Source organism: Gadus chalcogrammus, chromosome 4 (genome assembly GCF_026213295.1).
Source record: "Gadus chalcogrammus isolate NIFS_2021 chromosome 4, NIFS_Gcha_1.0, whole genome shotgun sequence".
NCBI lineage: Eukaryota > Metazoa > Chordata > Actinopteri > Gadiformes > Gadidae > Gadus > Gadus chalcogrammus.
Genome location: NC_079415.1, coordinates 759,149 through 781,935, shown reverse-complemented (window position 1 = coordinate 781,935; position 22,787 = coordinate 759,149). Strand labels below are relative to the sequence as shown.

At 52.5% G+C, this 22,787-nt stretch overlaps 1 protein-coding gene across 2 annotated transcripts in view; it reads left to right on the top strand.

Annotated features, from left to right (window-relative positions):
* Nucleotides 1-276: 276 nt before the first annotated feature.
* The window catches only part of LOC130381849 (liprin-beta-1-like), a 30,512-nt gene continuing 8,001 nt past the window's right edge, over nucleotides 277-22,787 (top strand). Inside the window, exons 1-17 of one of the 2 annotated variants that reach the window (XM_056589664.1) lie at nucleotides 277-446; nucleotides 6,684-6,765; nucleotides 9,814-10,022; nucleotides 12,407-12,496; nucleotides 12,641-12,754; nucleotides 13,399-13,509; nucleotides 14,655-14,747; nucleotides 16,259-16,367; nucleotides 18,007-18,068; nucleotides 18,359-18,425; nucleotides 18,538-18,656; nucleotides 19,792-19,862; nucleotides 19,979-20,030; nucleotides 20,925-21,063; nucleotides 21,284-21,334; nucleotides 22,051-22,198; nucleotides 22,342-22,470. In XM_056589664.1, coding sequence (XP_056445639.1) covers nucleotides 6,702-6,765; nucleotides 9,814-10,022; nucleotides 12,407-12,496; nucleotides 12,641-12,754; nucleotides 13,399-13,509; nucleotides 14,655-14,747; nucleotides 16,259-16,367; nucleotides 18,007-18,068; nucleotides 18,359-18,425; nucleotides 18,538-18,656; nucleotides 19,792-19,862; nucleotides 19,979-20,030; nucleotides 20,925-21,063; nucleotides 21,284-21,334; nucleotides 22,051-22,198; nucleotides 22,342-22,470 — 1,628 coding nt within the window. In that variant the 5' untranslated portion in view covers nucleotides 277-446; nucleotides 6,684-6,701. The remainder of the gene's footprint in view (nucleotides 447-6,683; nucleotides 6,766-9,813; nucleotides 10,023-12,406; nucleotides 12,497-12,640; nucleotides 12,755-13,398; nucleotides 13,510-14,654; nucleotides 14,748-16,258; nucleotides 16,368-18,006; nucleotides 18,069-18,358; nucleotides 18,426-18,537; nucleotides 18,657-19,791; nucleotides 19,863-19,978; nucleotides 20,031-20,924; nucleotides 21,064-21,283; nucleotides 21,335-22,050; nucleotides 22,199-22,341; nucleotides 22,471-22,787) is intronic. The other variant, XM_056589665.1, reaches the window with a different exon arrangement.

Below are 22,787 nucleotides of genomic sequence, written 5' to 3'. Positions count from 1 at the left end.
CAATTTATTTGTTGCTACTACATAAGTAGGTAAATACCGGTAAGCATTTTTAGTAGTTAATAAATTCCGATTATTATATATAAAAAACATGTATAAAAAGTTGGTGTAAATAATTTCGAACAAACACAGTCCATTCTTAGCCCATACAATATTTGCCGGCACTATTGGGCCCTTGAGGGGCCATTTAATTTGATTTATCATCTTTCTGGGAGCAGCAGGAGACCAGCTCTGGTCGCTTCTGATTGGCTCTTTAACGCGCATGCGTAGTAAATTGTCATGCAGAGCGATCTCATCGTCTGAAAAGTTGGAAATGCTGAGTTTGTCCAGAAGTTGAATGGAAATGTGTCTCAAACGATGAGGTTAACGCGAATGCGGGGAAATTAACACCGGGAATAGGGTTGCCCTCGACCGAAGCTCCACTCTCACCAAGTTGGTACCACCGTCCGGTAAGTTGAGCTGTTTTTAAATAAGTCAATGATTTTAAAACTTTCTTGAGAACGGCTCTCTGGGACATCTGTATGTATATAGCCTACTACTAACTCAATAGTCCAAGGACATTAAAGTGGGAAATGAATGTACGAAATTGTTATTTCTCTCAAGCCATCCTGTAAATGCAACGTGATAGCAAACTCTCCGCACAAAGTGAGTTTGACTGAAAGTTCGTCATGTGATGACAGTCTTTGATCTCAAAGACTTAATTCATAGGCTGAAACAAAGGAGTGTCCGACCCCAGCACTATGATCTCACAAGGACCCCCTTCACATGGACTGTCCACTATGGTTCATTATTATACCAGACAGAGCAACAATTATATAATCTCGGCTTTACTCAGGAAACAGACGTTGCTTGTTGTTTGTTGTGGTGGTGCAGAGTAGCGGAATAGGAGTAGAGCCTATTTACTTAAAATTACCCAATTCCATAGTTTATTTCGATAAACGTCTTTCTGTTTAGAAAGTGCTCTCGGTCCATTTCATACTCTGTGGGGGTTACATTTCACATTTCACACATATTTGTGTCACACTTAGTGGAGGTACATTTTTTAAAAGGTGAAATGTGTTATTGCCACAATGGTCTGTGGGGTGACTTGTTTTTCTCATGCAAGGAAATCTCACATTAATGTGAAATCCCTATTTTTGGTTGCTTTCTTGACCTTACTAAACCTTACTAAATACAACGCTTATTGGTGTGTCTCTGTTTATTACACAGATATCCATTTATAGCCTGAAGGGAGGTACGTTGAGTCCGTCACCCTCTTTTATGCAGCCACCGTTTCGTGAGGATCGTTCTATTAAAGAACGGTCTGAGAAGTCTTCCTGTCATATTGAAGTGAAGGTCACCTCAGTGTGTGCTTGGCTCAGGCCGTGTTTACCCTTTCATGAGTCCAGATAAAAACCCAGTGAGCCCAATACAACAGCTCAGACCGGCAGATACAGAACACCACTGCATTCAACAAGTGGCCTAACAGTGAATGTCTACAGTAGTGTTTTACTCCCAGTTGTCTTGGTTATCCCTCCACTGTATCATGGTATAAAACGTAACATTCAGCATCAATTTCCATTTTCTTGCTGGAGCTATGAGGTCATCATGCAGGTTCTTTGATGGCTCAAATCCATCGTAACTCCATAGTTTTTTCCTTCTTCTTCGATGTTGATTTGATTTGGGCCATGTGAAAAATTAGCATTCCCCTTTTTTTCCCTCCTTACCATGTGATTCCACTGACAAAGAGGTGTGTGTGTGTGTGTGTGTGTGTGTGTGTGTGTGTGTGTGTGTGTGTGTGTGTGTGTGTGTGTGTGTGTGTGTGTGTGTGTGTGTGTGTGTGTGTGTGTGTGTGTGTGTGTGTGTGTGTGTCAACGCGGCTACCAATACAAACCCTAACACACAAACATACAGCTTTCCTCGGCTATCTTTCATTTCAAAGCCAGGCCTTGTATGGCCTTTTTGTTTACTGCATGTTTAAACAAATACTCTATCACCTTATAGGGCCGGCATACATCACTTCATATCACACCGCCGGCCAAAAGCACTTCCTTCTGTGCCTCGATGGGATAGCCAAGAGCAGTCAACACCTTGTTGTTGATCAGCTCCATGATTCAGTTCAGTGATCAGATCTGCTCAGTGATACAGGTTAGCTAGTGCTAACTGGTATGTACCGGTTACCGCTTAGCTAATGCTAACTGGTATGTACCTGTTACCACTTAGCTAACTGGTATGTACCTGTTACCGCTTAGCTAATGTTAACTACCGCTTAGCTAATGTTAACTGGTATGTATGTACCTGTTACCGGTTTGCAGTAGCAGGCTGATGTAAACTCCCAGGTTGCAGAACATGAGCGCCAGGAACCAATGCCTTTTTTATTCTTCTGCAGGGCTGTGCAGGTAGCCCGGAGATAATAACACTCCTGGTTTTGAAGAAGCGGCAGAAGAAACTGTGAATTGGAACGAATATCGTGCTCTATTAACCGCTTGTAAAATAAGTAGAAATGTCATATTTTGGAGTTGGGCCTTTTAAAAGTCGTTTATTGCAGACGTACACAGGAAACTAAATAGATTCAGGTTTGCATTCATTGAAAAATGTTCAGTTGAGCTGTGGAGCTCATTCCCTGGTACCTGGGGATCTACCTCAGCCTGCTAATGCTAACCAGTACCGGGTACCTTTTGATTGGATAACTGAACAACAACGTAGTGGTCTGACTGCTCCTGTCCAACCCCAGCAAGGATCCCAGAAGGTGAAAAAGCCGAAATCCTGATCAAACCCTAAGAGAATCTCTATTCTATATATTCTATAGCCGACGTGTGTATGTTGTTCCACACAAACCTAATGCAGTCCAGTCGTGTGTTGGGAGACGCTCTGGATTGACGGCCACATCTGTAGCACAGCTGGAACCGGGCTCCAAGGGGGCTGGTGAAAGAGTGTGTGTGTGTGTGTGTGTGTGTGTGTGTGTGTGTGTGTGTGTGTGTGTGTGTGTGTGTCACCTACGTGCTCTATAATCTTGTAGGGTGTAGGCGGGTGACTCTGCAGGGTCACTCCAACCGGGTCTGTTTTCTCTCTAAACACAGCCCCCCCCCCCCCCTCCCTCCCTCTCTTAAAGTTCTCACATCTGGCGCGGGGGTCAAACTAAACACGGCGTGTCATCGATCCGCTGGTGAGGGGACGCCGTCTGGCCCCGGCGCCGACTGAGAGAGGGTCGTCTGTCATCCCAACGGCCGCATCGGGAATGGAAAATAGTTTTAGACACACTTTGAAAAACGGGTCTGTTGAAATAATTCTATGCATTTTCGCCGATCCCTGCGTCTTGGATTCAGAACACGTCTTCAAGCCTGGGTCACGTTTGAAGGCATGAGGGTCTATTTATTTATTTTGCATACCGATTATGCTTCCAAAACCTTCCTAAAAAGACATGGAGGCGCGCAGAGTAGGTCCTAGGCTAGGCCTCCGATTGGGTTGAATCCGTTGGGCGGGGGGCTGACATTGGTTATGGCTCTCCTATGGGTACTAGAGAGGTCCTCCACCTCCTCGTTGACTGGGAGGGGAGTGTGTGCTGTCAGTACCAGGCGCCGGGGGGAGGGGGAGGCCGGGGGGAGGCCGAGGGGGAGAAGGTCAGGGCAGCGTGGGGGTGCGGGCCGTCCCTGCTCGCTCTCAGGCGTGGCCGCAGGGTTCACTGTGCTGTGTTGCTTTCGATCCAGCGGGCAGGTGCTGGGAGATGAGGCCTGGTGTGATAGGTCTGCCTCTACTCATACTGGGGTGATGATCTATCCCCTCCCCGAGCTCTGGGCTAGTCCCTGGCGACGCGGAAACTGACATTTCTTTGCCGCTGAACCTTTTCTGTGTGGGAAATTGAGGTTCAAGTCTGTGGCCTAAAAAGCAATGTTGTTTAAACTTTGAAACAACCAGGCCTAAGGTAAAGCCCTTTCTGTGTTGTTTGGCTCAGGAAGAACATCACTTGCAGGAAAAGCTGATTTGATTTCCCGTGGATATAATGATCCTGAGAAACAACATACCAGTCCACTGATTATACAGTCCACGTTGTTGAGAATGAATTGTCATGATCATATTATTCATGGTTATTTGACGTTATGTTTTGGACAGAAGAAGCTGTCTGATCACATGTTGGTATCAGTTTGCATCCAGGGCCTTAATCAACCTTCCACCAGTGTGTTCCCTGTTCAGAGGATAAGCTTTGGGTTTATAATGGAGCCCAGTGTACCATAGCTACAATGCTACCAGCTAGCATGGATGGAAAGAGCTGAGCCCTTTCCCACAGAAAAACAGCTGTCCGGCAGGATTTTACTACGGTGTGGAATATTTTTCCATCATACTACGGAAATACCGCTGGAAGAGAAACTGTAACAGAGTAGTATTCCGGTGGAACGCCCCCCCCCCTCCCCCCCCCCCACCCCTTATTGCCATGGGAACCACACGCTGAATGTCATAAGGTGCCCTTCTGCCCCCAACTGCCACATTCACGGCCGTCGATGCAGACGGAAACAATTCAGTTTTTATACGTCCCTTCATGCGAATCTAATTAAATATACATTATATTAAGCAGTACACACAGGCTCACAGTTAGTGCTGTGTTCTCTAAAGTATGTGCTGCACTTTATAGAAATGGCAACGTTGTGGAGGATGTCTGACCGAACTGTTACCGTATGGAAACAAACCTTAGTGGTCCAACTGTGGGCTCCTTGTGCAGCCCCCAACCCCTCCAGGCTAGCAGTTTAATTACATGTGCATGTAATAGCCTGAGTGGGTGTGGTCTGACCCAAGTAGAGAGGATATAAAGTAGAGCCTGTCTGTATTCCTCCCGGACTCGAACCCTGGCTCCACTTCATTAAAAAAAGCAGGGGGTAGCTTTTTTGTTTGTTTTCATTTTAAATCCCTATCTTTCCTACAAGCCAGATGTGCAGGTTTTATCAGTGGAATACAGTTTGCACCGCCTCGGTCTTCAATTAACTCGTGAGCTCTTGATGTTTGGTCCAAATTCCCGGAAAACTATAACCTTGTGACCCGTTTGTTTTGAATCCGGGCGCTGCTTTGACCCGGAAATCTTCATGACGGCTCTGTTGCGTTCACAACTTTGTTATGGAATTTTGACATTCCGGGAATGCCACCCTCCCCCCCAGAGACCCCCCCCCCCCGCCTCCTCCCCCTCTGTAGAATGGCTCCATTCTTCCGAGTAGATGCGTGTCGGGACCTCGGACCTTCACGACACCGAGAGCCGGGCCTCAGCCTCCCTCCATCCACCCCGGCGTGAGCCGTGTGTCTGTGAGACGTACTCCTCCAGTGTCTGGTGGAGGCTGACGGCCGACAGGCCTGTGCACTCCCGGCCGTCACCCCACACTCCCGCTGCCTCCCCCAGCCCCCTCCGCCCTCCCCCACCTCCTTCTGATATCTCCCCTGGCCGGCGTTAAGAATGCGTCCGTGCAGCAGTGTGGCCGGAACGGAGGCGTGAGAACCAGCGTACGGTCGGGCGGTGCTCCAGATCTCCTGCTCCTGGGTCCCCTTCAGCCCGGACCCAGGGTGAGGAACCAGCATACGGTCGGGCTGTGCTCCAGATCTCCTGCTCCTGGGTCCCCTTCAGCCCGGACCCAGGGTGAGGAACCAGCATACGGTCGGGCTGTGCTCCAGATCTCCTGCTCCTGGGTCCCCTTCAGCCGGGACCCAGGATGAGGAACCAGCGTACGGTCGGGCGGTGCTCCAGGTCTCCTGCTCCTGGGTCCCCTTCAGCCGGGACCCAGGGTGAGGAACCAGCATACGGTCGGGCTGTGCTCCAGATCTCCTGCTCCTGGGTCCCCTTCAGCCGGGACCCAGGGTGAAGAAGCAGGGTGGAGCTGTTGAGGTCTCTATCAGAACCAAGTGAAGGTCCGGTGGACCGGCTGGAACCAGAAATCGGAGCCAGGAATATAATTAATGCCACTTTTCACAAGTCCTGAACCTCAAACTTTGAGTACTTGACATGCATCCAGTTTAGCGACAAATTCCCAATAAGGTATACATTCATGATTCGTGAATACATTTTAGTTAACGCATGTTATAAAACACAGACTTACTTGAGTTCATGTGCTTCCAATATTACAAGCAGTGCTGCCTTTTAGTTTCCTGGTAAAAATACCGTGGTTCCACGTAATGAAATTACATTTGGCAAATCATATCTTGTCTGAGCATGAATTCCACTCATATTGGAGCCTGTAATAGAATGACGCGCACAAGAGGGGGAAAATAAATCTATTTCTGCTGCTTATTAGCAGAGCTCCCTTCTACTGTTTGCTCCTTGCCATGTTTCATAAGTTAGCTAACTCTCCCCCATAAAGGTCTCGCCTGCCTTCCATCCATCAGGGGGAAAAGACGTGACTAGTTAGTGAGTGAACCTCCATTTCAGGACGTGCTTCGTTGTAATTATCACCATCTACGATGTCAAGGGCGCTGATGGAGACGCCTTCATCTTCCTCGCCGCTTCCTCCTCAGCTGGTCACCTCACTCTCCTCCTCGCTCTCCTCTCTCTCTCCTCCTCTCCTCCTCCCCTCCTCCTCTCCCTCGTTCTCCTCTCCTCCTCTTCCTCCTTGCTCTCCTCCTCTCCTCTCCTCCTTTCCTCCCCTCATCCTCTCCTCCTCTTCCTCCTCCTCTCCTCCTCCCCCTCCGTCTGCTCAGACTCATTACGTTCTTGTCTTGTTTGATGTTCCCTTCAGGTTTGTCGGGAGGTGAAGATGATGTCCGACGCCAGTGAGATGCTGGCCGCGGCCCTTGAGCAGATGGACGGCATCATCGCAGGTACCTGCGCTAACCCGCTCTGAGCATGCTAACCCCGCTAACCCTGACTGTACCAAATACAGGCGGCGCTTCAGCGACTTTGCACGTCGGTTTAAGCGCAACCGTTGTTCTGGGCGTCGCCATTCGATTTTTGCAAACCGCAGCTAACACTATTCATGCTGGCCCATAGCGGGCGAGACTTGAATGGTCCCACCCTCTACGTGGTGCCACCGTTGTCTTGTTCATGTCTTTTGGAAGCTTAACAGTGAACATGTAACAGATACATGTTTTTTTTCTCTTTAATCATATTGTTGATTAAGTATTCTAGCAACAAACAGGCCTCAATCCTGTGCAACCCCGCGATATTGTGAATAGTCTCTGCTTGTTTCGTAGCACAGACGTTTGAAGATACAGGACAGCCTTTCGCTAATGATGTTACTTCTTGTGTCGGTGATGCATATGGATTGGGGAGAAGTTCACGCCAGACTGTATTGAACACTGATTAAGAAGTCCAGGAGTTTTGCCGACTGCTGTAGTACTAGTAGCCTATAGGGGGAGAGTCCTAAGAGCACGTTCATAGATCCTGGCGTGCTATATGAGGTCGACGTTTGGAGCTACATAAAAGCCCTTTTAAGTCCGGTCTGGATTTATTAGGGTTTAAACAATCGGCTCCTATGGTACGTTTATCAAACAGGGATTCCTTTTAAGGATTTCAACCACACCAGGAACGGATCATTAGTTACTTTTTAATGACCTGTACTCATCAACCAGGATCTCGGAAGTACATAGTCTAAAGAAAAACCAACTAATGAGATCAGAACCAAGCAAAGGAGAATTGATTGGCTTTCAATTAGGAGAAAGGAACTATGGGGAACTTGGAAGGGTCCTTCTGCATCCATCTACCGGGAATCCGTTAGAGGAGCTACATGCTAATGCTAGTCTCTGGCTCTCGGCCCATTGAGCCTCACTAACAGACTGGCTGCCGCTGGCCTGTGAGGAGTCAAACAGGGCCAGCTACTGGTCTCGGCCTTCATGACTTTGAATTCGACAGTGTTACCGAATGCAGCCACGTCGTGAACACCATGAAGGCTTATGTGTGGCTCACACAAATCTTGTGTTGCTCAGATTAGTTTGACATTTCTCATTGATTTGACATTGCTTAGGGGTGTGGTGGGCCTGAGATACAGTATTCTATCACGCACTGTGGCTCTGCTGTACCTTGTTTACCACGTCGGCAGGCTAGACACATGAGATCCTTTTTAATTAGTTTTCTTCCAAACATCAATGGGGAGCTGGTCGGCGGAACGAGAGGAACGGGTTGGGATTAGCTATGATTAGCTGGGCTGTACATAAGGGGCTTAGGTATTAGTTAACTGATTATTGTATCGTCCCTTATCCAAGTCAACAACATGTTTCCGCCGGTACGACTGAAACAACAAGATAACGATCGGGGGAAGAAGAGCGGAAGGAAATAAAACGATTGGGATTGGGGTCAGGGGTTATCGTCCCAAACAATCCCAGCTCCCCATCGGAGGAGCTCCCCATCGGAGCGCCGTCCTCATGACCCCCCCGGAGCCTCCTGCGGGCCACGGCGGTCCAGACCACATGTTGTCCTGGTCTCTCCCTCGCCGTGAAGCCGCTCTGTGATTGGCCGAGCGAGACGCGCGTGGCCTCAGTCCTGGCGGTCGAGCAGCCGTGGTTCTGAGTTAGAGCAGGGCGATTCATCATTTTTTAAGCGTATTCAAATTAATGGTTTAGGCCGATTATTATAATTTTTTTTAAAGAAAGGTTAAATATCAGCATGGTAGCATGCACTGAAACTTGTGAGTGTTTAGAGTTTGCTTAATGTCTGTGGCAACCAAAAGCAGCAGCACATCGCGCGTATCCCAACATCTTAAAGTGAGGCCCGCGGCAGAGTGGGAGATGTGTGTTATTGATTTAGCTTCTGCTAATCATTGTTATTGTTTTAATGAAATCCAAACTTAAGAAATATACAGTATATATTTTTCACTTATAGAAAGAAATCGATTAAAATCGATAATCGGGTCGAGATTTTATTTTTAGGCCAAGTCGCCCAGCGCTAGCGTCTGCCTCCTTCCGCCCGGTCCAGTCCGGACCACCGCCGTGAAGCCGCTCTGTGATGGGCCGAGCGGAACGAGACGATGGTGGCCTCGGTCCCTGGGGGGCCGGCGGCTGGTCCTGCACTCAGTCTCCTCCAGAAGCATGAGGTCGTTTTCCACTGAGCACGCTCCGCTGCAAAGTAACGATTACTAAAGGAAGGCGACCGGACGGCGTCCGAGGGGCTCGCCGTCGGAGGGGAGGGGCCTCTGATGGGTGTGGCCGTCGGAGGGGAGGGGCCTCTGGTGGGTGTGGCCGTCGGAGGGGAGGGGCCTAAGGGCGTGCCGTCCGTCGCGTGCGACTGCAGCTGAGCGGTGATCTGATGAGTCCTCACGATGCCACTGATGTGTGTAATAATAGCACTGCCCTTTTGCAGCAGGAGCGAGACGGCTACACACACACACACACACACACACACACACACACACACACACACACACACACACACACACACACACACACACACACACACACACACACACACACACACACACACACACCGCCCCTTCCCCCTCGCTACTGTTGGAGCGATGTCTGTTATTTTAGACGTTTGTTTGTGCCTTTGTTTGTGTTGGCTTTGCTTGTGGAGAACACAATCTGTGGGGGAGATCATCTCTGGTGGACAGAGGATACCGCGGCTCAGCCAATGAGCTTCATTGCAATGTTCGTTGACAAAGCAAATATTGCTTGCAGATGTACCATCTAAAGCAAGACATTATTCACATGTGTGGAGGGTGGAGGGGGGGTGTGTGTTATGCGCACACATGCATACAAATATGTGCACACAAAAGTACAAACAGTGAGTTTTGGGGCGGGAGACTTTTGCTTGCAGAATTCAAATCTTCAAACTTAGTGTGTGTGTGCGTGCGCGTGTGTGCGTGTCAGCCAAAGTAAAGGCAGCCTGGTCATCTCCACCTCTCCGTGTCTCCCCTGTGTCTCCGTCCCCTCCAGGCTCCAAGGCCATGGACTACTCCAACGGGCTCTTCGACTGCCAGTCCCCGTCCTCCCCCTTCCTGGGCGGGATGCGAGCCCTGCACCTGCTGGAGGACCTGCGGGCCGCGCTGGAGCTGATGGACGGCGAGGAGCGCGACAACCTGCGCTGCCAGATCCCCGACTCCACGGCCGAGGGGCTGGCGGAGTGGCTCCACCAGGGCCGGCTGGTAGGCTCTCCTCCACCCTCTGCCTCCACCCTCTGCCCCCACCCTCTGCCCCCACCCTCTGCCCCCACCCTCTGCCCCCACCCTCTGCCTCCACCCTCTGCCCCCACCCTCTGCCTCCACCCTCTGCCTCCACCCTCTGCCCCCACCCTCTGCCCCCACCCTCTGCCTCCACCCTCTGCCTCCACCCTCTGCCTCCACCCTCTGCCCCCACCCTCTCCTCCACCCTCTGCCTCCACCCTCTGCCCCACCCTCTGCCCCACCCTCTGCCCCCACCCTCACCTCCACCCTCTGCCCCCACCCTCTCCTCCACCCTCTGCCTCCACCCTCTGCCCCCACCCTCTGCCCCCACCCTCTCCTCCACCCTCTGCCTCCACCCTCTGCCTCCGCCCTCAACCCCCACCCTCTCCTCCAGCCTCTGCCCCCACCCTCTCCTCCACCCTCTGCCTCTGCCCTCAACCTCTGCCCCCACCCTCTCCTCCACCCTCTGCCTCCACCCTCTGCCCCCACCCTCTGCCCCCACCCTCTGCCTCCACCCTCTGCCTCCACCCTCTGCCCCCACCCTCTGCCTCCACCCTCTGCCTCCACCCTCTGCCTCCACCCTCTGCCCCCACCCTCTGCCCCCACCCTCTGCCCCCACCCTCTGCCCCCACCCTCTGCCTCCACCCTCTGCCCCCACCCTCTGCCCCCACCCTCTGTCCCCACCCTCTGCCTCCACCCTCTGCCTCCACCCTCTGCCTCCACCCTCTGCCCCGACCCTCTGCCCCGACCCTCTGCCCCCACCCTCTGCCCCACCCTCTGCCACACCCTTTGCCCCCACCCTCTCCTCCACCCTCTGCCTCCACCCTCTGCCCCCACCCTCTGCCTCCACCCTCTCCTCCACCCTCTGCCCCCACCCTCTGCCTCCACCCTCTGCCCCCACCCTCTTCCTCCACCCTCTGCCCCCACCCTCTGCCCCCACCCTCTCCTCCACCCTCTGCCTCCACCCTCTGCCTCCACCCTCTCCTCCACCCTCTGCCTCCACGCTTTGATTGGCCGCTGCTGAGAGAAGCGCAGTATGAATGCAGTCCATTTATGGTATTGTTTGTAATGACCATGAATAATTGGTAAATGTACTGAATACAGAAAGTGCTTTTCTAACCTGTGGCCGCTCAAAGCTCGCTTACAACATTCACCCATTCATGCACCCAGTCGTGCAGACATTCATGCACACATTCATACACAAATGTATTCACCCAGTCATGATCACATTCATGCACCCATTCATGCACCAACGAAAGAAAACAGCCGGCTGGTCTTGGGCAGTCGTGGTTGTCCTCCTTGCCTCGTTTCATGCGTCCAAAACTCGCCAAAAGTCCCTTTCTGTTGAAGCGTCTGCCGAATGAGCAAATAGTACAAATCCATTTATATATGAAGTGGCGCAAACTGAACCATTATAATAAAAGGTCACAAGAAATCAAGCATCTCTGATCTCCCGATGCCTCTTTCCCTGGAGCGGTTTTCCCATCAATTGCTCTTGTTTTTGAAAGTGCCCAGTTCCAGTAATGTGTGAATATTGGAATGACCTTTTGTTTGCGGTGTAAATCAGTTATAGGGCTTTGCGCATGGCTGTACACAAAGAGTTTGATTAACCAGAGCAAGCTCGTCTCTAATACATCTCCAATGTGTGAGTTATTTGATGTTAATAACAGACACTGGTTATTTTGATTGTCCCACGCCATGAATCTTGTGCTCTGGTGTGAATGTTATGGCATTCTTGTGAGCGATGAAGTTTCTATAGAAGCAGCAAAAGAAAATAGTTTCCATCCTCTGCGCCAGAGCTGACTCACACCAGGGCTCAGTTCTGCCTCCCCCATCTCCCCCACACCACCCTCCCCCATCTCCCCCACACCACCCTCCCCCATCTCCCCCACACCACCCTCCCCCATCTCCCCCACACCACCCTCCCCCCTCTCCCCCCACACCACCCTCCCCTAACACATCTGTGAAATCGGAGAGACTGGTTTGCTTTTGGAGCCTCATCACACAAGACAGTTGGGACTGGGAAGTGCTTCTCGCTTTTCGCCCAAAAATCCAAAGCGCACCCCTGTGCAGCCGTACCTTCCTTGTAAAATGTTTTGCAATTTCAGTTTGCTGGAGAACCTTTATGGTAGTCTGTGGTTAGGGTTAGTGTATGTGGTTTGTGTATGTGGGATGTGTGTGTGTGTGGATGCCGGCGTAGTTGTCCTCACTCAGAAATCCTCTTAACGTTGGGGACGCAACAACTGTCTCTACGCCCTGCCTCTCTCAGGCACTGAGTGAGTGATCGAGTGAGTGCTGCAGAAGTTGGTTAACACATAAAGGGATGCAGCCTTGTTCATACTTAATTGACGTCGTTGTTATTTCAGAGTAACGGTCACGGATTTGGGTCGGTCGAGGCCGCATACCAGGAACGTCTTTCCCGTCTCGAGAGCGACAAAGAATGCCTCGTTCTCCAGGTGTGTGTCGTTCTGTTATGTTGGATCTAAATTATTGTGCGATCAATTGTACAACGCAAGCAAATAGGACACTGCACTCAAACGTTGGTATAATAGGGATTGCTGCTAGCGCGCCTCATTACGATGTCTGATGATCCCATGCAGGTCAGCGTCCTCACAGACCAGGTGGAGGTCCAGGGGGAAAAGATCAGGGATCTAGACCGGTGCCTTGCGGAACACCGGGAGAAGCTAAATAACACTGAGCAGCTGTTCCAGCAGGTGAGCATTCCTTTTATTGTTATTTGTGCTTTATGTTGCCGTCTATGGAGTTACCATGGTGTGTACAGTTTAGAGTCTGGAACCTCTCGGTTCATTTTGGTTTTCCTGAGAGGCGTTGGTTATTAACGGGCGCAGATAAAGGTGCCCTCTGATGCAATTGGATAGGCCGACAACCAATCAGATCAAGGAAGTGTGTGAACCATCAACGGGGGACATCTTGGTTGCCTCAAAGCAATCCCATCTTTTAAAATCCGCCCCATATAGATTCAACCTGTTGTGATCCGATGAGTAACACGCCAGGTCTGCTGTCTGTCTGCTGGGAGAGAGAGAGAATCTGCTGGAGCAAATTAATCATGAGTGTGCAGATTTGTCTTGTTCTCAGGGGAACGTTTGTGTTTACCTGACTAAATAAAGATTTGAACCTGATCAACTTGAGCGGAGCATGCAGACTTGTCTGGCTCTCAGGAGAATGTTAGTGGTACCACCTGACAGTAAAAGACTTGAACCTGAACTAAAAAGTCAAGTTGCGACCACTTCCATGAAGAATCAGGTTTCCGTAAAGTGCTTCGCTAACCCTAAATCACGTCGTTACAAACAGCCGTTGTGTTTCTGTGGGACTGGACTAACTGATTCTATTTCCACAGGAGCTGAGCACCAGGACTACTCTGGAGACACAGAGGACTGAACTCATGTCGGAGCTCTCCCGACTGAAGGTGAAGCTGAGCGACTTGGAAAGAGATCGGCAAGACGCAGAGGTAAACGCACGCACAAGCACGCGCACACACCTGCACGCCTTCCGCACACAGACCTGTCGTAGCACATCATGGCCTATGGATCTGATTTTCATTAGATGGTTGTGTAGCTGTTGTGTAGCTGTTGTGTTACCCTGAGGGGATGATTCTAGTAGTACTGGCACCCAGCCAGTCAGTGTTTTTAAAGTCAATAAACAGGAGGCCAGGGCGCTGCCTGTCTTGGATGAAGCAACCACAGGCCTGTCATGTGGGGTTGGCTAGACTCTCCAACTATAGTGGGGGGGGGGGGTAACTATCGCTTTTTGAAACCCTGTACTTTCAATCCGCCCACCTGTGTGTTATTTGCTTTATGCTGGATCAATACAATTAAATTTGCATCATTTTCTTCCTGACTTCAATTCTAGTGCAGAATTACGTTTCAGAAGTTTGTCTTTCTACCGGAGTGGACTCTCTGAGCAACAGTTTTAAGAGGAAATTAATCTAAAGTTGTTTACCTGTGTGATCCATCCAGCGTTGGCCGCCGGCCGGTGTTTATTCTGGGCCCTACTCTCGGCTGAAGCACCGATACTAATCTGCTCGTGGTTTTGTAATGAAAAGTTACATTTGACTTTAAATGTTTTTTGATGGTTTCAATGAAGATTGCACGACTTCAGTCCCTAAGACAGCCCCTTTAGATTTGTGATAACCATAATCATGGGGATTTTGTATAATGCCGGTGAATATCGTGTTGCGCTTATGAATTTGAAACCCCATTTCATACGTTTTCAGACCTCATATTCTGATCGTTTGAAGGGCATAACTTAATCATAACTAAGTTAGACTATACGGCTGTCACAATAATACTTTCAAACAATAATTGAAACACGATCAACCACAATATTGACCTATTGCCCAGTCTTTCGCAATATTCTCTCCCAAGAAGTTGCTTATGAAAACACAGTATGGTTTCCCCTCGGACACAAATTCCCCCCCACTGTGAACTCTGCCCTGCGAGGAAATGTCTTCCATATACACACCAGAGGCCCCCCCTCCTTACACACACACACACACACACACACAGACACACAGACACACACAGACACACACAGACACACACAGACACACACAGACACACACAGAGGGTAACGGGAGTTGTCCTTCCTCCCCAGGGCCTGTACCAGGAAGTGACTGAGCTGAGGTTCAGGCTGAGCCGTGAGGAGAATGAAAGGCAGCAGTGTGAGAGGAAGCTCAATGCCACCACCGTGAGTGCCCCCGCAACACACAACAGACACACACACACAACACGGCAACACTACAGAGACCACCACACACACACCACGTGAGTGCCCCCGCAACACACAACAGACACACACACACAACACGGCAACACTACAGAGACCACCACACACACACCACGTGAGTGCCCCCGCAACACACAACAGACACACACACACAACACGGCAACACTACAGAGACCACCACACACACACCACGTGAGTGCCCCCGCAACACACAACAGACACACACACACAACACGGCAACACTACAGAGACCACCACACACACACCACCGTGAGTGCCCACGCAACACACAACAGACACACACACACAACACGGCAACACTACAGAGACCACCACACACACACACACCACCGTGAGTGCCCCCGCACTGACCGCAACACACATGACGGGCATGACGGGCAACAGATTGTCACACACACACACACACACACACACACACACACACACACACACACGGTCATGGCTACACAACAGATACCGCCTCTCACACACACAATGCTTGAATAATAAACGTTCAGAAATAAATTATAAGGAAAAATAAAGAGAACAGAAAACAGACAAAAACATAATGACCCAGAATACTCCTTGATGCGATTTTCTCATTTTCCGACCCTGCATTTCGTCCTCTCTCCCTCTTGTCTTCTGTTTGTTTGCGTTCTAGTGAACTCTTCCCTCCTACTCTCTCCCACCCCCCCCCCCCTCCAAGGAGTCCCTACTCACCCTCATCTAACCCCTTCTCCCCCCACGTCCTCCCCCCTGTCCCCTCAACACCCTCCACCCCTCAAGGGTGCTAAGTGGTCAGTGGTGGTGTGGCCCCCACCCTCCAGCTCTCTGCTCCTCCACCTCTCCCCCCTAAAGGCCCTCCTCTCTGGCTGCCCTCTGTCCAACGCTGCTCACTGCTTCCCTGGTCCCCAGCCAGGCTCCTGTAAGTCTGTCTCTCTCTCTCTCTCTCTCTCTCTCTCTCTCTGTCTCTCTCTCTCTCTCTCTCTCTCTCTCGTTCTCGTTCTCGTTCTCGTTCTCCCACTCCCGTTCTGTCTCTCTCCTTCTCCCACTCCCGTTCTGTCTCTCTCTCTCTCGTTCTCCTTCTGTCTCTCTTTCAATATCTCGTATTCTCTCTCTCGTTCTGTCTGTCTCCTTCTCTCCTTCTCCCACTCCCGTTCTGTCTCTCTCTCTTCAATATCTCGTGTTCTCTCTCTCTCTCACACACGGAGGTCCTTCCTCTCATGAGTAGAGTGTTTTTTAAAGTGGTGCCCGTGTGGTTGGCCTCCATTAGGCTCCATTGTGTTGATATCAGAGCTGTAGTATAATTGCTACTAAATGAATCCCACACACGCTCACAGCACACAGAGTCTGCTCCCTAGAACCTAGAGGCCTGCGGCCTAGCGCCTGGTCCTAGGCCAGACGCTCCCACGGCCGTCTGCCTCAGCCCGTCTGTCTGCCTCAGCCCGTCTGTCTGTCCCCCCCCCCCCCAGGAGGAGCTGCAGCTGGTCCACGGCCGACTGGGGGAGCAGGAGGGGGAGCTGTGGAGGCTGAAGGAGCCCGCCGGCCGGCCGGGGACTGGGGGCCACGACGCAGGGAGAGGTAGGTGTGGGGGGGGGGGGGCTGTGGCTGTGTGTGTGTGTGTGTGTGTCGAGGGGGGGAGGAGGGATTAAGAAGATCCCCAAAGGAAGCCTCTGGCCCCCCCCTTGGCCCCCCCCTTGGCCCCCCCTTGGCCCCCCCTTGGCCCCCCCTTGGCCCAAAGCGTCCTTCCTGCTGTAATTATATTCCACGTTCCTGGCGGCAGCTTCTGAGAATACGGGAGTTCCCCCCCCCCCCTTATGGAAATATTCTCTGCACCCCGCATGGTCTTGCCTCCCCCCCCCCCCCCCCGGTGAGGGGAGTGGGAGTAGCACTGAGAAGAAGACAGCCGCATTCCTCCCGGTCTGATTTATGTGTGTGTGTGCGTGTGTGTGTGAGTGTGAGTGTGAGTGTGAGTGTGAGTGTGTGTGTGTGTGTGTGTGTGTGTGTGTGTGTGTGTGTGTGTGTGTGTGTGCGTGTGTGTGTGAACACACATGTCGGGACATCTCCCTCACGGGCCCGACTGAAGGAGGGGAGGTTCTGGAGGGTTCAGAGGAGCAGGGGGGTAGGTGGGGTGGGGTGGGGGGTAGGTGGTGTACGGGGGGTACGGGGGGTACGGTGGGGTACGGTCGGTGGGGGGGTGGGCGCAGGTTGATCGGTGCGTGTCACTTCACCCCGCTCCGCTTGTCAAAAGCATTGAACACGCGTTTGGTTTATTAACGGGGATTAAACCGCAACGCTTTTCGCTGCCCCTTCAGCTCAAAGTACGAGTCGTCCTGGTCGTACCTTGACCGTACTTTGTCGTACTGTGTCGCCCTGAGCCAGTTGGAACCGTAGCCGGTTCTAACTGGCTCAGGGCCGGGCCAGATGTCGTTCCCTGTGAAGCGCTGCCTGGTGAGTGGAATCACCTGGCACGGGTCGCAGCCAAGAGCGGCCGTTCACAGGCGCTTGGGTTCCCCGCGCGTTACCCTTTCACTCACTGCAGCAGACTAGACAACGAGAGTTTCCCGTTGGCTCGTGCACTCGCAGTGAATTGCTGTAAAATGCGCCCCATTTGAGACAGCTGCTGTTGTTTGTCTACCCTCATAACTCACGTCTATGTTAGAGATGTGTACTAGATGGAGATATGTACGTGACTATACACACAAGCGCGTACGTGCAGTGCATACATGTTCATTATCCCACTGGTATCCACAGGCCTTATTGAGCTAGAGGCCATCTTGGTTCCTTCTCAGTTCTAAATGCTAGCAGATGCATTCAGAGTATGGCCCATAAGGGGAATCTGAAGCCCGTCGACTACAGACAGGACTGTGGTTGGTGCGTTGTGCTATGGGCTCCACTTCCCTATCCAATCTGAAGCCCGTCGACTGCAGACAGGACTGTGGTTGGTGCATTGTGCTATGGGCTCCACTTTCCTATCCAATCTGATTCGAGACCCCAGCCAGAAGCGATGCAACACATCCCATAATAATCCCCCAAATGATGATGAATATCCCAGTTTCCACTGGTCAGTGCACTGGGAATCAGTTTCTGGCCCTGAATCCTCCTTTTGCTTTTAATTTGGAGTTGGCGAGGCCTAGCGACGCATAGCGACCAGATATTACCCTGAACGTCACTGATTATGGGGTTTATTAACAGCTGTGATGTCTCTATTCTATCCCAGATATGGAAATGTTGAATATGAAGAGTGCGCTGGAGTCGCTGATGTCCGCCAACAGCGAGAAGGTACGACCGGACGCAGACGTGATGTCATAGCAACGCCGCCGTTATTTTAGCAGATGTTCTCGCAAACGATGTCTGCAGAGTGTCTCTCTGCAGCAGGCCCTATGCCGCTCTGCCCCCCGCTGCCCCCCTCTGCCCCCCTATGCCCCCCTATGCCCCTCTGCCCCCCTATGCCGCTCTGCCCCCCGCTGCCCCCCGCTGCCCCCCGCTCCCTCTGTTACTGCTCCACGTCGTGCCCAGAGCAGATGAAGGAAGCGTCTCTCAGTTCCTAACGCCCCGTCTCCGTCTGACAGGACCAGCGCATCGAGGAGCTGCTGGTGGCCTCGGCCCCGTACCGGAGAGGCCAGGACCTGATGGAAGGTCGGCCCCCACTCAACACGTTGTTAAACCCAACGCAGGTTTATGTAAAACCAAACCACGTAATTAACCCCCCCCCCCCCCCCCCGGACTGCTCCGTCTCGTCCGCGCGCAGAGAGGCTGAACGAGGCTGATTACGACGACATCACCGACCATCCATCTGTTGCCGTCGCCATGGAGACTGCGCAGGTCGTCTTGGCGATGGAGGCGGGGACGGGGAGGAGCTCCGGCGAGGTAAACGCGCCGCTCTGTCACAACAGTCGACGCGCCGCAGACCCCGAGACCCGCACCTCCTGAGAGAAACGGAAAGAATGTGTTTCACCCCCACCCCCCCGAACCTCCACCCCCACCCCCACCCCCACCTCCACCCCCACCCCCACCCCCCCGACACGCCACCTCCACCCCCACCCCCCCGAACCTCCACCCCCACCCCCACCCCCACCCCACCCCCCCCGACACGCCACCTCCACCCCCACCCCCCCGAACCTCCACCCCCACCCCCACCCCCACCCCCACCCCCACCCCCCCGACACGCCACCTCCACCTCCACCCCCATCCCCCCGAACCTCCACCCCCACCCCCACCCCCACCCCCACCCCCACCCCCCCGACACGCCACCTCCACCTCCACCCCCATCCCCCCGAACCTCCACCTCCACCCCCACCCCCACCCCCCCGACACGCCACCTCCACCCCCACCCCCCCGAACCTCCACCCCCACCCCCACCCCCACCTCCACCCCCACCCCCCCGAACCTCCACCCCCACCCCCACCCCCCACCCCCACCCCCCCGACACGCCACCTCCACCTCCACCCCCATCCCCCCGAACCTCCACCGCCACCTCCACCCCCACCCTAGTACGGACGGCCGTTTGTTATTGGTTTAGTTCAAAGTGATGTCGTCTTTATAAAGTTTTCAACTGTGGTTGAACTTATCTTGTCGTGTCACTTTAAGTTACGTTTATTTGTGTCTCTTTCTGTCGCTCTCTCTCTCCGTCTCTTCCTGTCATTGTCTCTCTCCGTCTCTCGGTTTCTCTCTCTCATTCTGTCTTTCTGTCTCTGTCCGTCTCGTTCTGTCTGTCTGTCTGTCTGTCTCTCGTTCTGTCTGTCTGTCTGTCTGTCTGTCTGTCTGTCTCTCGTTCTGTCTGACTGTATGCTGTCTGTCTGTCTGTCTCTCGTTCTGTCTGTCTGTCTGTCTCTCGTTCTGTCTGTCTGTGTCTGTCTGTCTCTCGTTCTGTCTGTCTGTCTCTCGTTCTGTCTGACTGTATGCTGTCTGTCTGTCTCTCGTTCTGTCTGTCTGTCTCTCGTTCTGTCTGTCTGTATGCTGTCTGTCTGTCTGTGTGTCTTACCCCTGCCTGTCTCACCCCCAGTCCAGCCCCTGCATCGCGGTGCTGTCAGAGATGACGGCTCTGGACCGGGAGCGGCAGCAGGCCACAGAGAGGTACCCCCCCCCCCCCCCCCATTGTCCTGGCCCTTCCTGGTTCCTGCCTTCCTCCTGACTCACTTCCCTCCACTCGCTGGGGCTCACTTGTGTTTGTTGGTATTTCTTGTCTTCAGCTCAGCGCCTCCGTCCAGCAGCGCGGCCCAAACCCCCCCCGGTGCTGAGCAGGTGAGCGTCTGGAACATCCCAAATGTGAACTCAACTAATTAAAAAATGTGTACAGTTAAAGGAGGAATAGTGTTCTGCAACCTCGGGGTCACAAGTACAGATGCAGCGATAGTGAAACGGTGTGCTGATATCGATGTTTCACATGAAAGTTTGGCCCGATGCCGATACTTGGATTTATTTTATTTTTTCATAGTTATTCCACCTTTCGTGGCAGGGAAATAAATACACCTTAATTATAAAGAAAATTACAGATGGTCTTTCAGACCTTCGAATCATCACACGAATCAACACAAATCGAATCATACATTTCAGCAACCTTTGGTCGAACCTTTCCACAACAGATTATCTTGTCCTCTAATGTACCGAGAGGCCGTTGGAACTTTACAAGAGAGGCGCGCACACACACACGCACGCGCGCACACACACACACACACACACAGAGCCCTCACCCTCTCACAACCCTGCGGCCCCCTCATGTTAAAGACATGCCACTTCAGTGAATTGAAATCAATTAGGTTAAGTTTTCTGGTCGCCCCTTAGTGGTCCTTGACGCGGTGGTTAGACGCACCGGTGGGACCACTACAGAATTGATGAGGACATGGGGTGTCAGGTTGTTGAGTTGTGCCACCTAGTGGTGTCATCGTGGAACTGCAGTGTGGTTAGACGCGCTCTTGTGTCACTGTAAACCGTCACTCTGTGGCACTGCGTCCCTCGTGCATCAAAGTTAATTGGATTGAGACGGCGGTGGAAGGATTTTGTTCGTTAGACACAAAGTTTGAGGGATGTCGAATGGTCCAAAAATTGTTTTGACGCGCAAAATAAATACAGTAAGAGAAAGTTGAAGCAACATTTTTTTGCGTTTAACTCGGTGTGCGTTCCGTCATTCCATTCCAGAGCACCAGTCAGGAGGGATCGGCCTCTCCAACGCTACAGAATGAAAGCTTCGGCACCAAGAAGGCGCGCTCCTCCTTCGGCCGCGGCTTCTTCTTCAAGTCGCGTGGAGCCAAGCGGACGGGCAGCTCTCCAAACCTGGGTGAGTCGGGGAGCGACGACGCCCCCTGCTGGCCAAACTTGTCCATGCGTCATCCCTAGACCAGCGAAAATAGGAATTAAGAAAGTTGTTGGCAAAAACTAAGAAGTATACCTGAAACAAATGAAATATTATTAATCACTACAGTGTCCCTTACTAATTATAATTCTATTTTATTGACGTTTAATATGTTATTTCTTCCCAATCCCTTGCATGGCTCCAGCATTGTTCCGGTCTGCTTCTCTCGCTGTTGCTCCCTACGAAACTCCTGAAAGTAACTTGAGTATATGCAGTACATATCTGTCTGAAGTGTACATACTTCCGACAGACTTGAGCTTTTGTGCACTGTAGTCATAAACCACAAGGGTCTGTGTAATCGGTTCGTTTTCTGGGGTCAAGTCTGGGCACTGCAGTGATTGTCGGGTGCAGGCGGTCTCCGTGGCGCCCATGGAGGCCGCCTGGGGCTGGGCTGCCGTCTGGCTGCCGTCTGGCTGCCGTCTGGCTGCCGTCTGGCTGCCGTCTGGCTGCCGTCTGGCTGCCGTCTGGCTGCCGTCTGGCTGCCGTCTGGCTGCCCTGGGGTCGGCACCACTTGATGTAGGACGGGGTTAGCGCTGATGTAGCAATGCCACCACCTGCTGATGGACTTTCCCTCCTCTTTCTGTCAAAACATTTGAATATATTTTCTTTATTCAAATTCCGAGGTGTTTTTTTCCTTACTATTTCTTCCTACGGGTGTGTGAAGTGTTTCCTGTCTGCTCTCGGCTCATTGGCTAACGGCCCGACCAATCGACATCCAGTTGTCCCCCTCCTCCTTGTAGTCGGCTCCATCTGCAAACGTCCTGAGTCACCTGGCGGCCATCTTGGTTCTAAACTCCAAGATGGCCGTTTAGAACCAAGGGGATGGGTGGACAAGCATGGTGGTGTGGGGGTCTTTGGAGTCCCCCGTGTCTGTGTGTGTGTGTGTGTGTCCTGACGTCTTCCTGTTTCCAGCGGAGGCGGAGCAGAGGGGCACGGACCACCTGGACCTGGCCGTGGCCCCGCCCCCCCCGCCGCGAGGCTCCGCCCCCGCCGGGCCGGACTCCGCCTCCTCACCCGAAACCCGCAAGAAGACCAAGGGGCTGAGGAAGTTCTTTGGCAGGTAACTCATCGCCAGGGGCAACCATGGGGTTCTGATTGGTCCAATGGGCGCCAATCACCTGCACTCGCAATTTCATTGGCTGAGCTCTCTCTCTCTCGCTCTCGCTCTCGCTCTCGCTCTCTCTCTCTCGCTCTCTCTCTCAGGATGAAGAGGAGCCACTCTTCCTCGTTGAACCTGGACGACCCGTCAGACTCGGAGTTCAGAAGGGGCGGAGTCAGGGCCACCGCGGGCCCCCGCCTCGGCTGGTCACATGACCTCAAGCAGGACGGCGGGTAGGTTGACCGAGACGGGCCGGGCTCTGTGTGGAGAAAAAGTTTACTTTGGAACTTTTTCTAAAACTTTTTAAACTATTACGTGTGTGTGTTTGTGTGTGTGTGTTTGTTTGTGTGTCCCTGTTTGTGCGCCTCCCTGCCTGCGTATGCGTGTGCTTCTCTCCCTGTGTGTGTGTGTGTGTGTGTGTGTCTCCCTCCCTGTGTGTGTGTGTCTCCGTCCCTGTGTGTGTGTGTCTCCCTCCCTGTGGGTGTGTGTCTCCCTCCCTGTGTGTGTGTCTCTCCCCCCCTGTGTGTGTGTCTCTCCCCCCCTGTGTGTG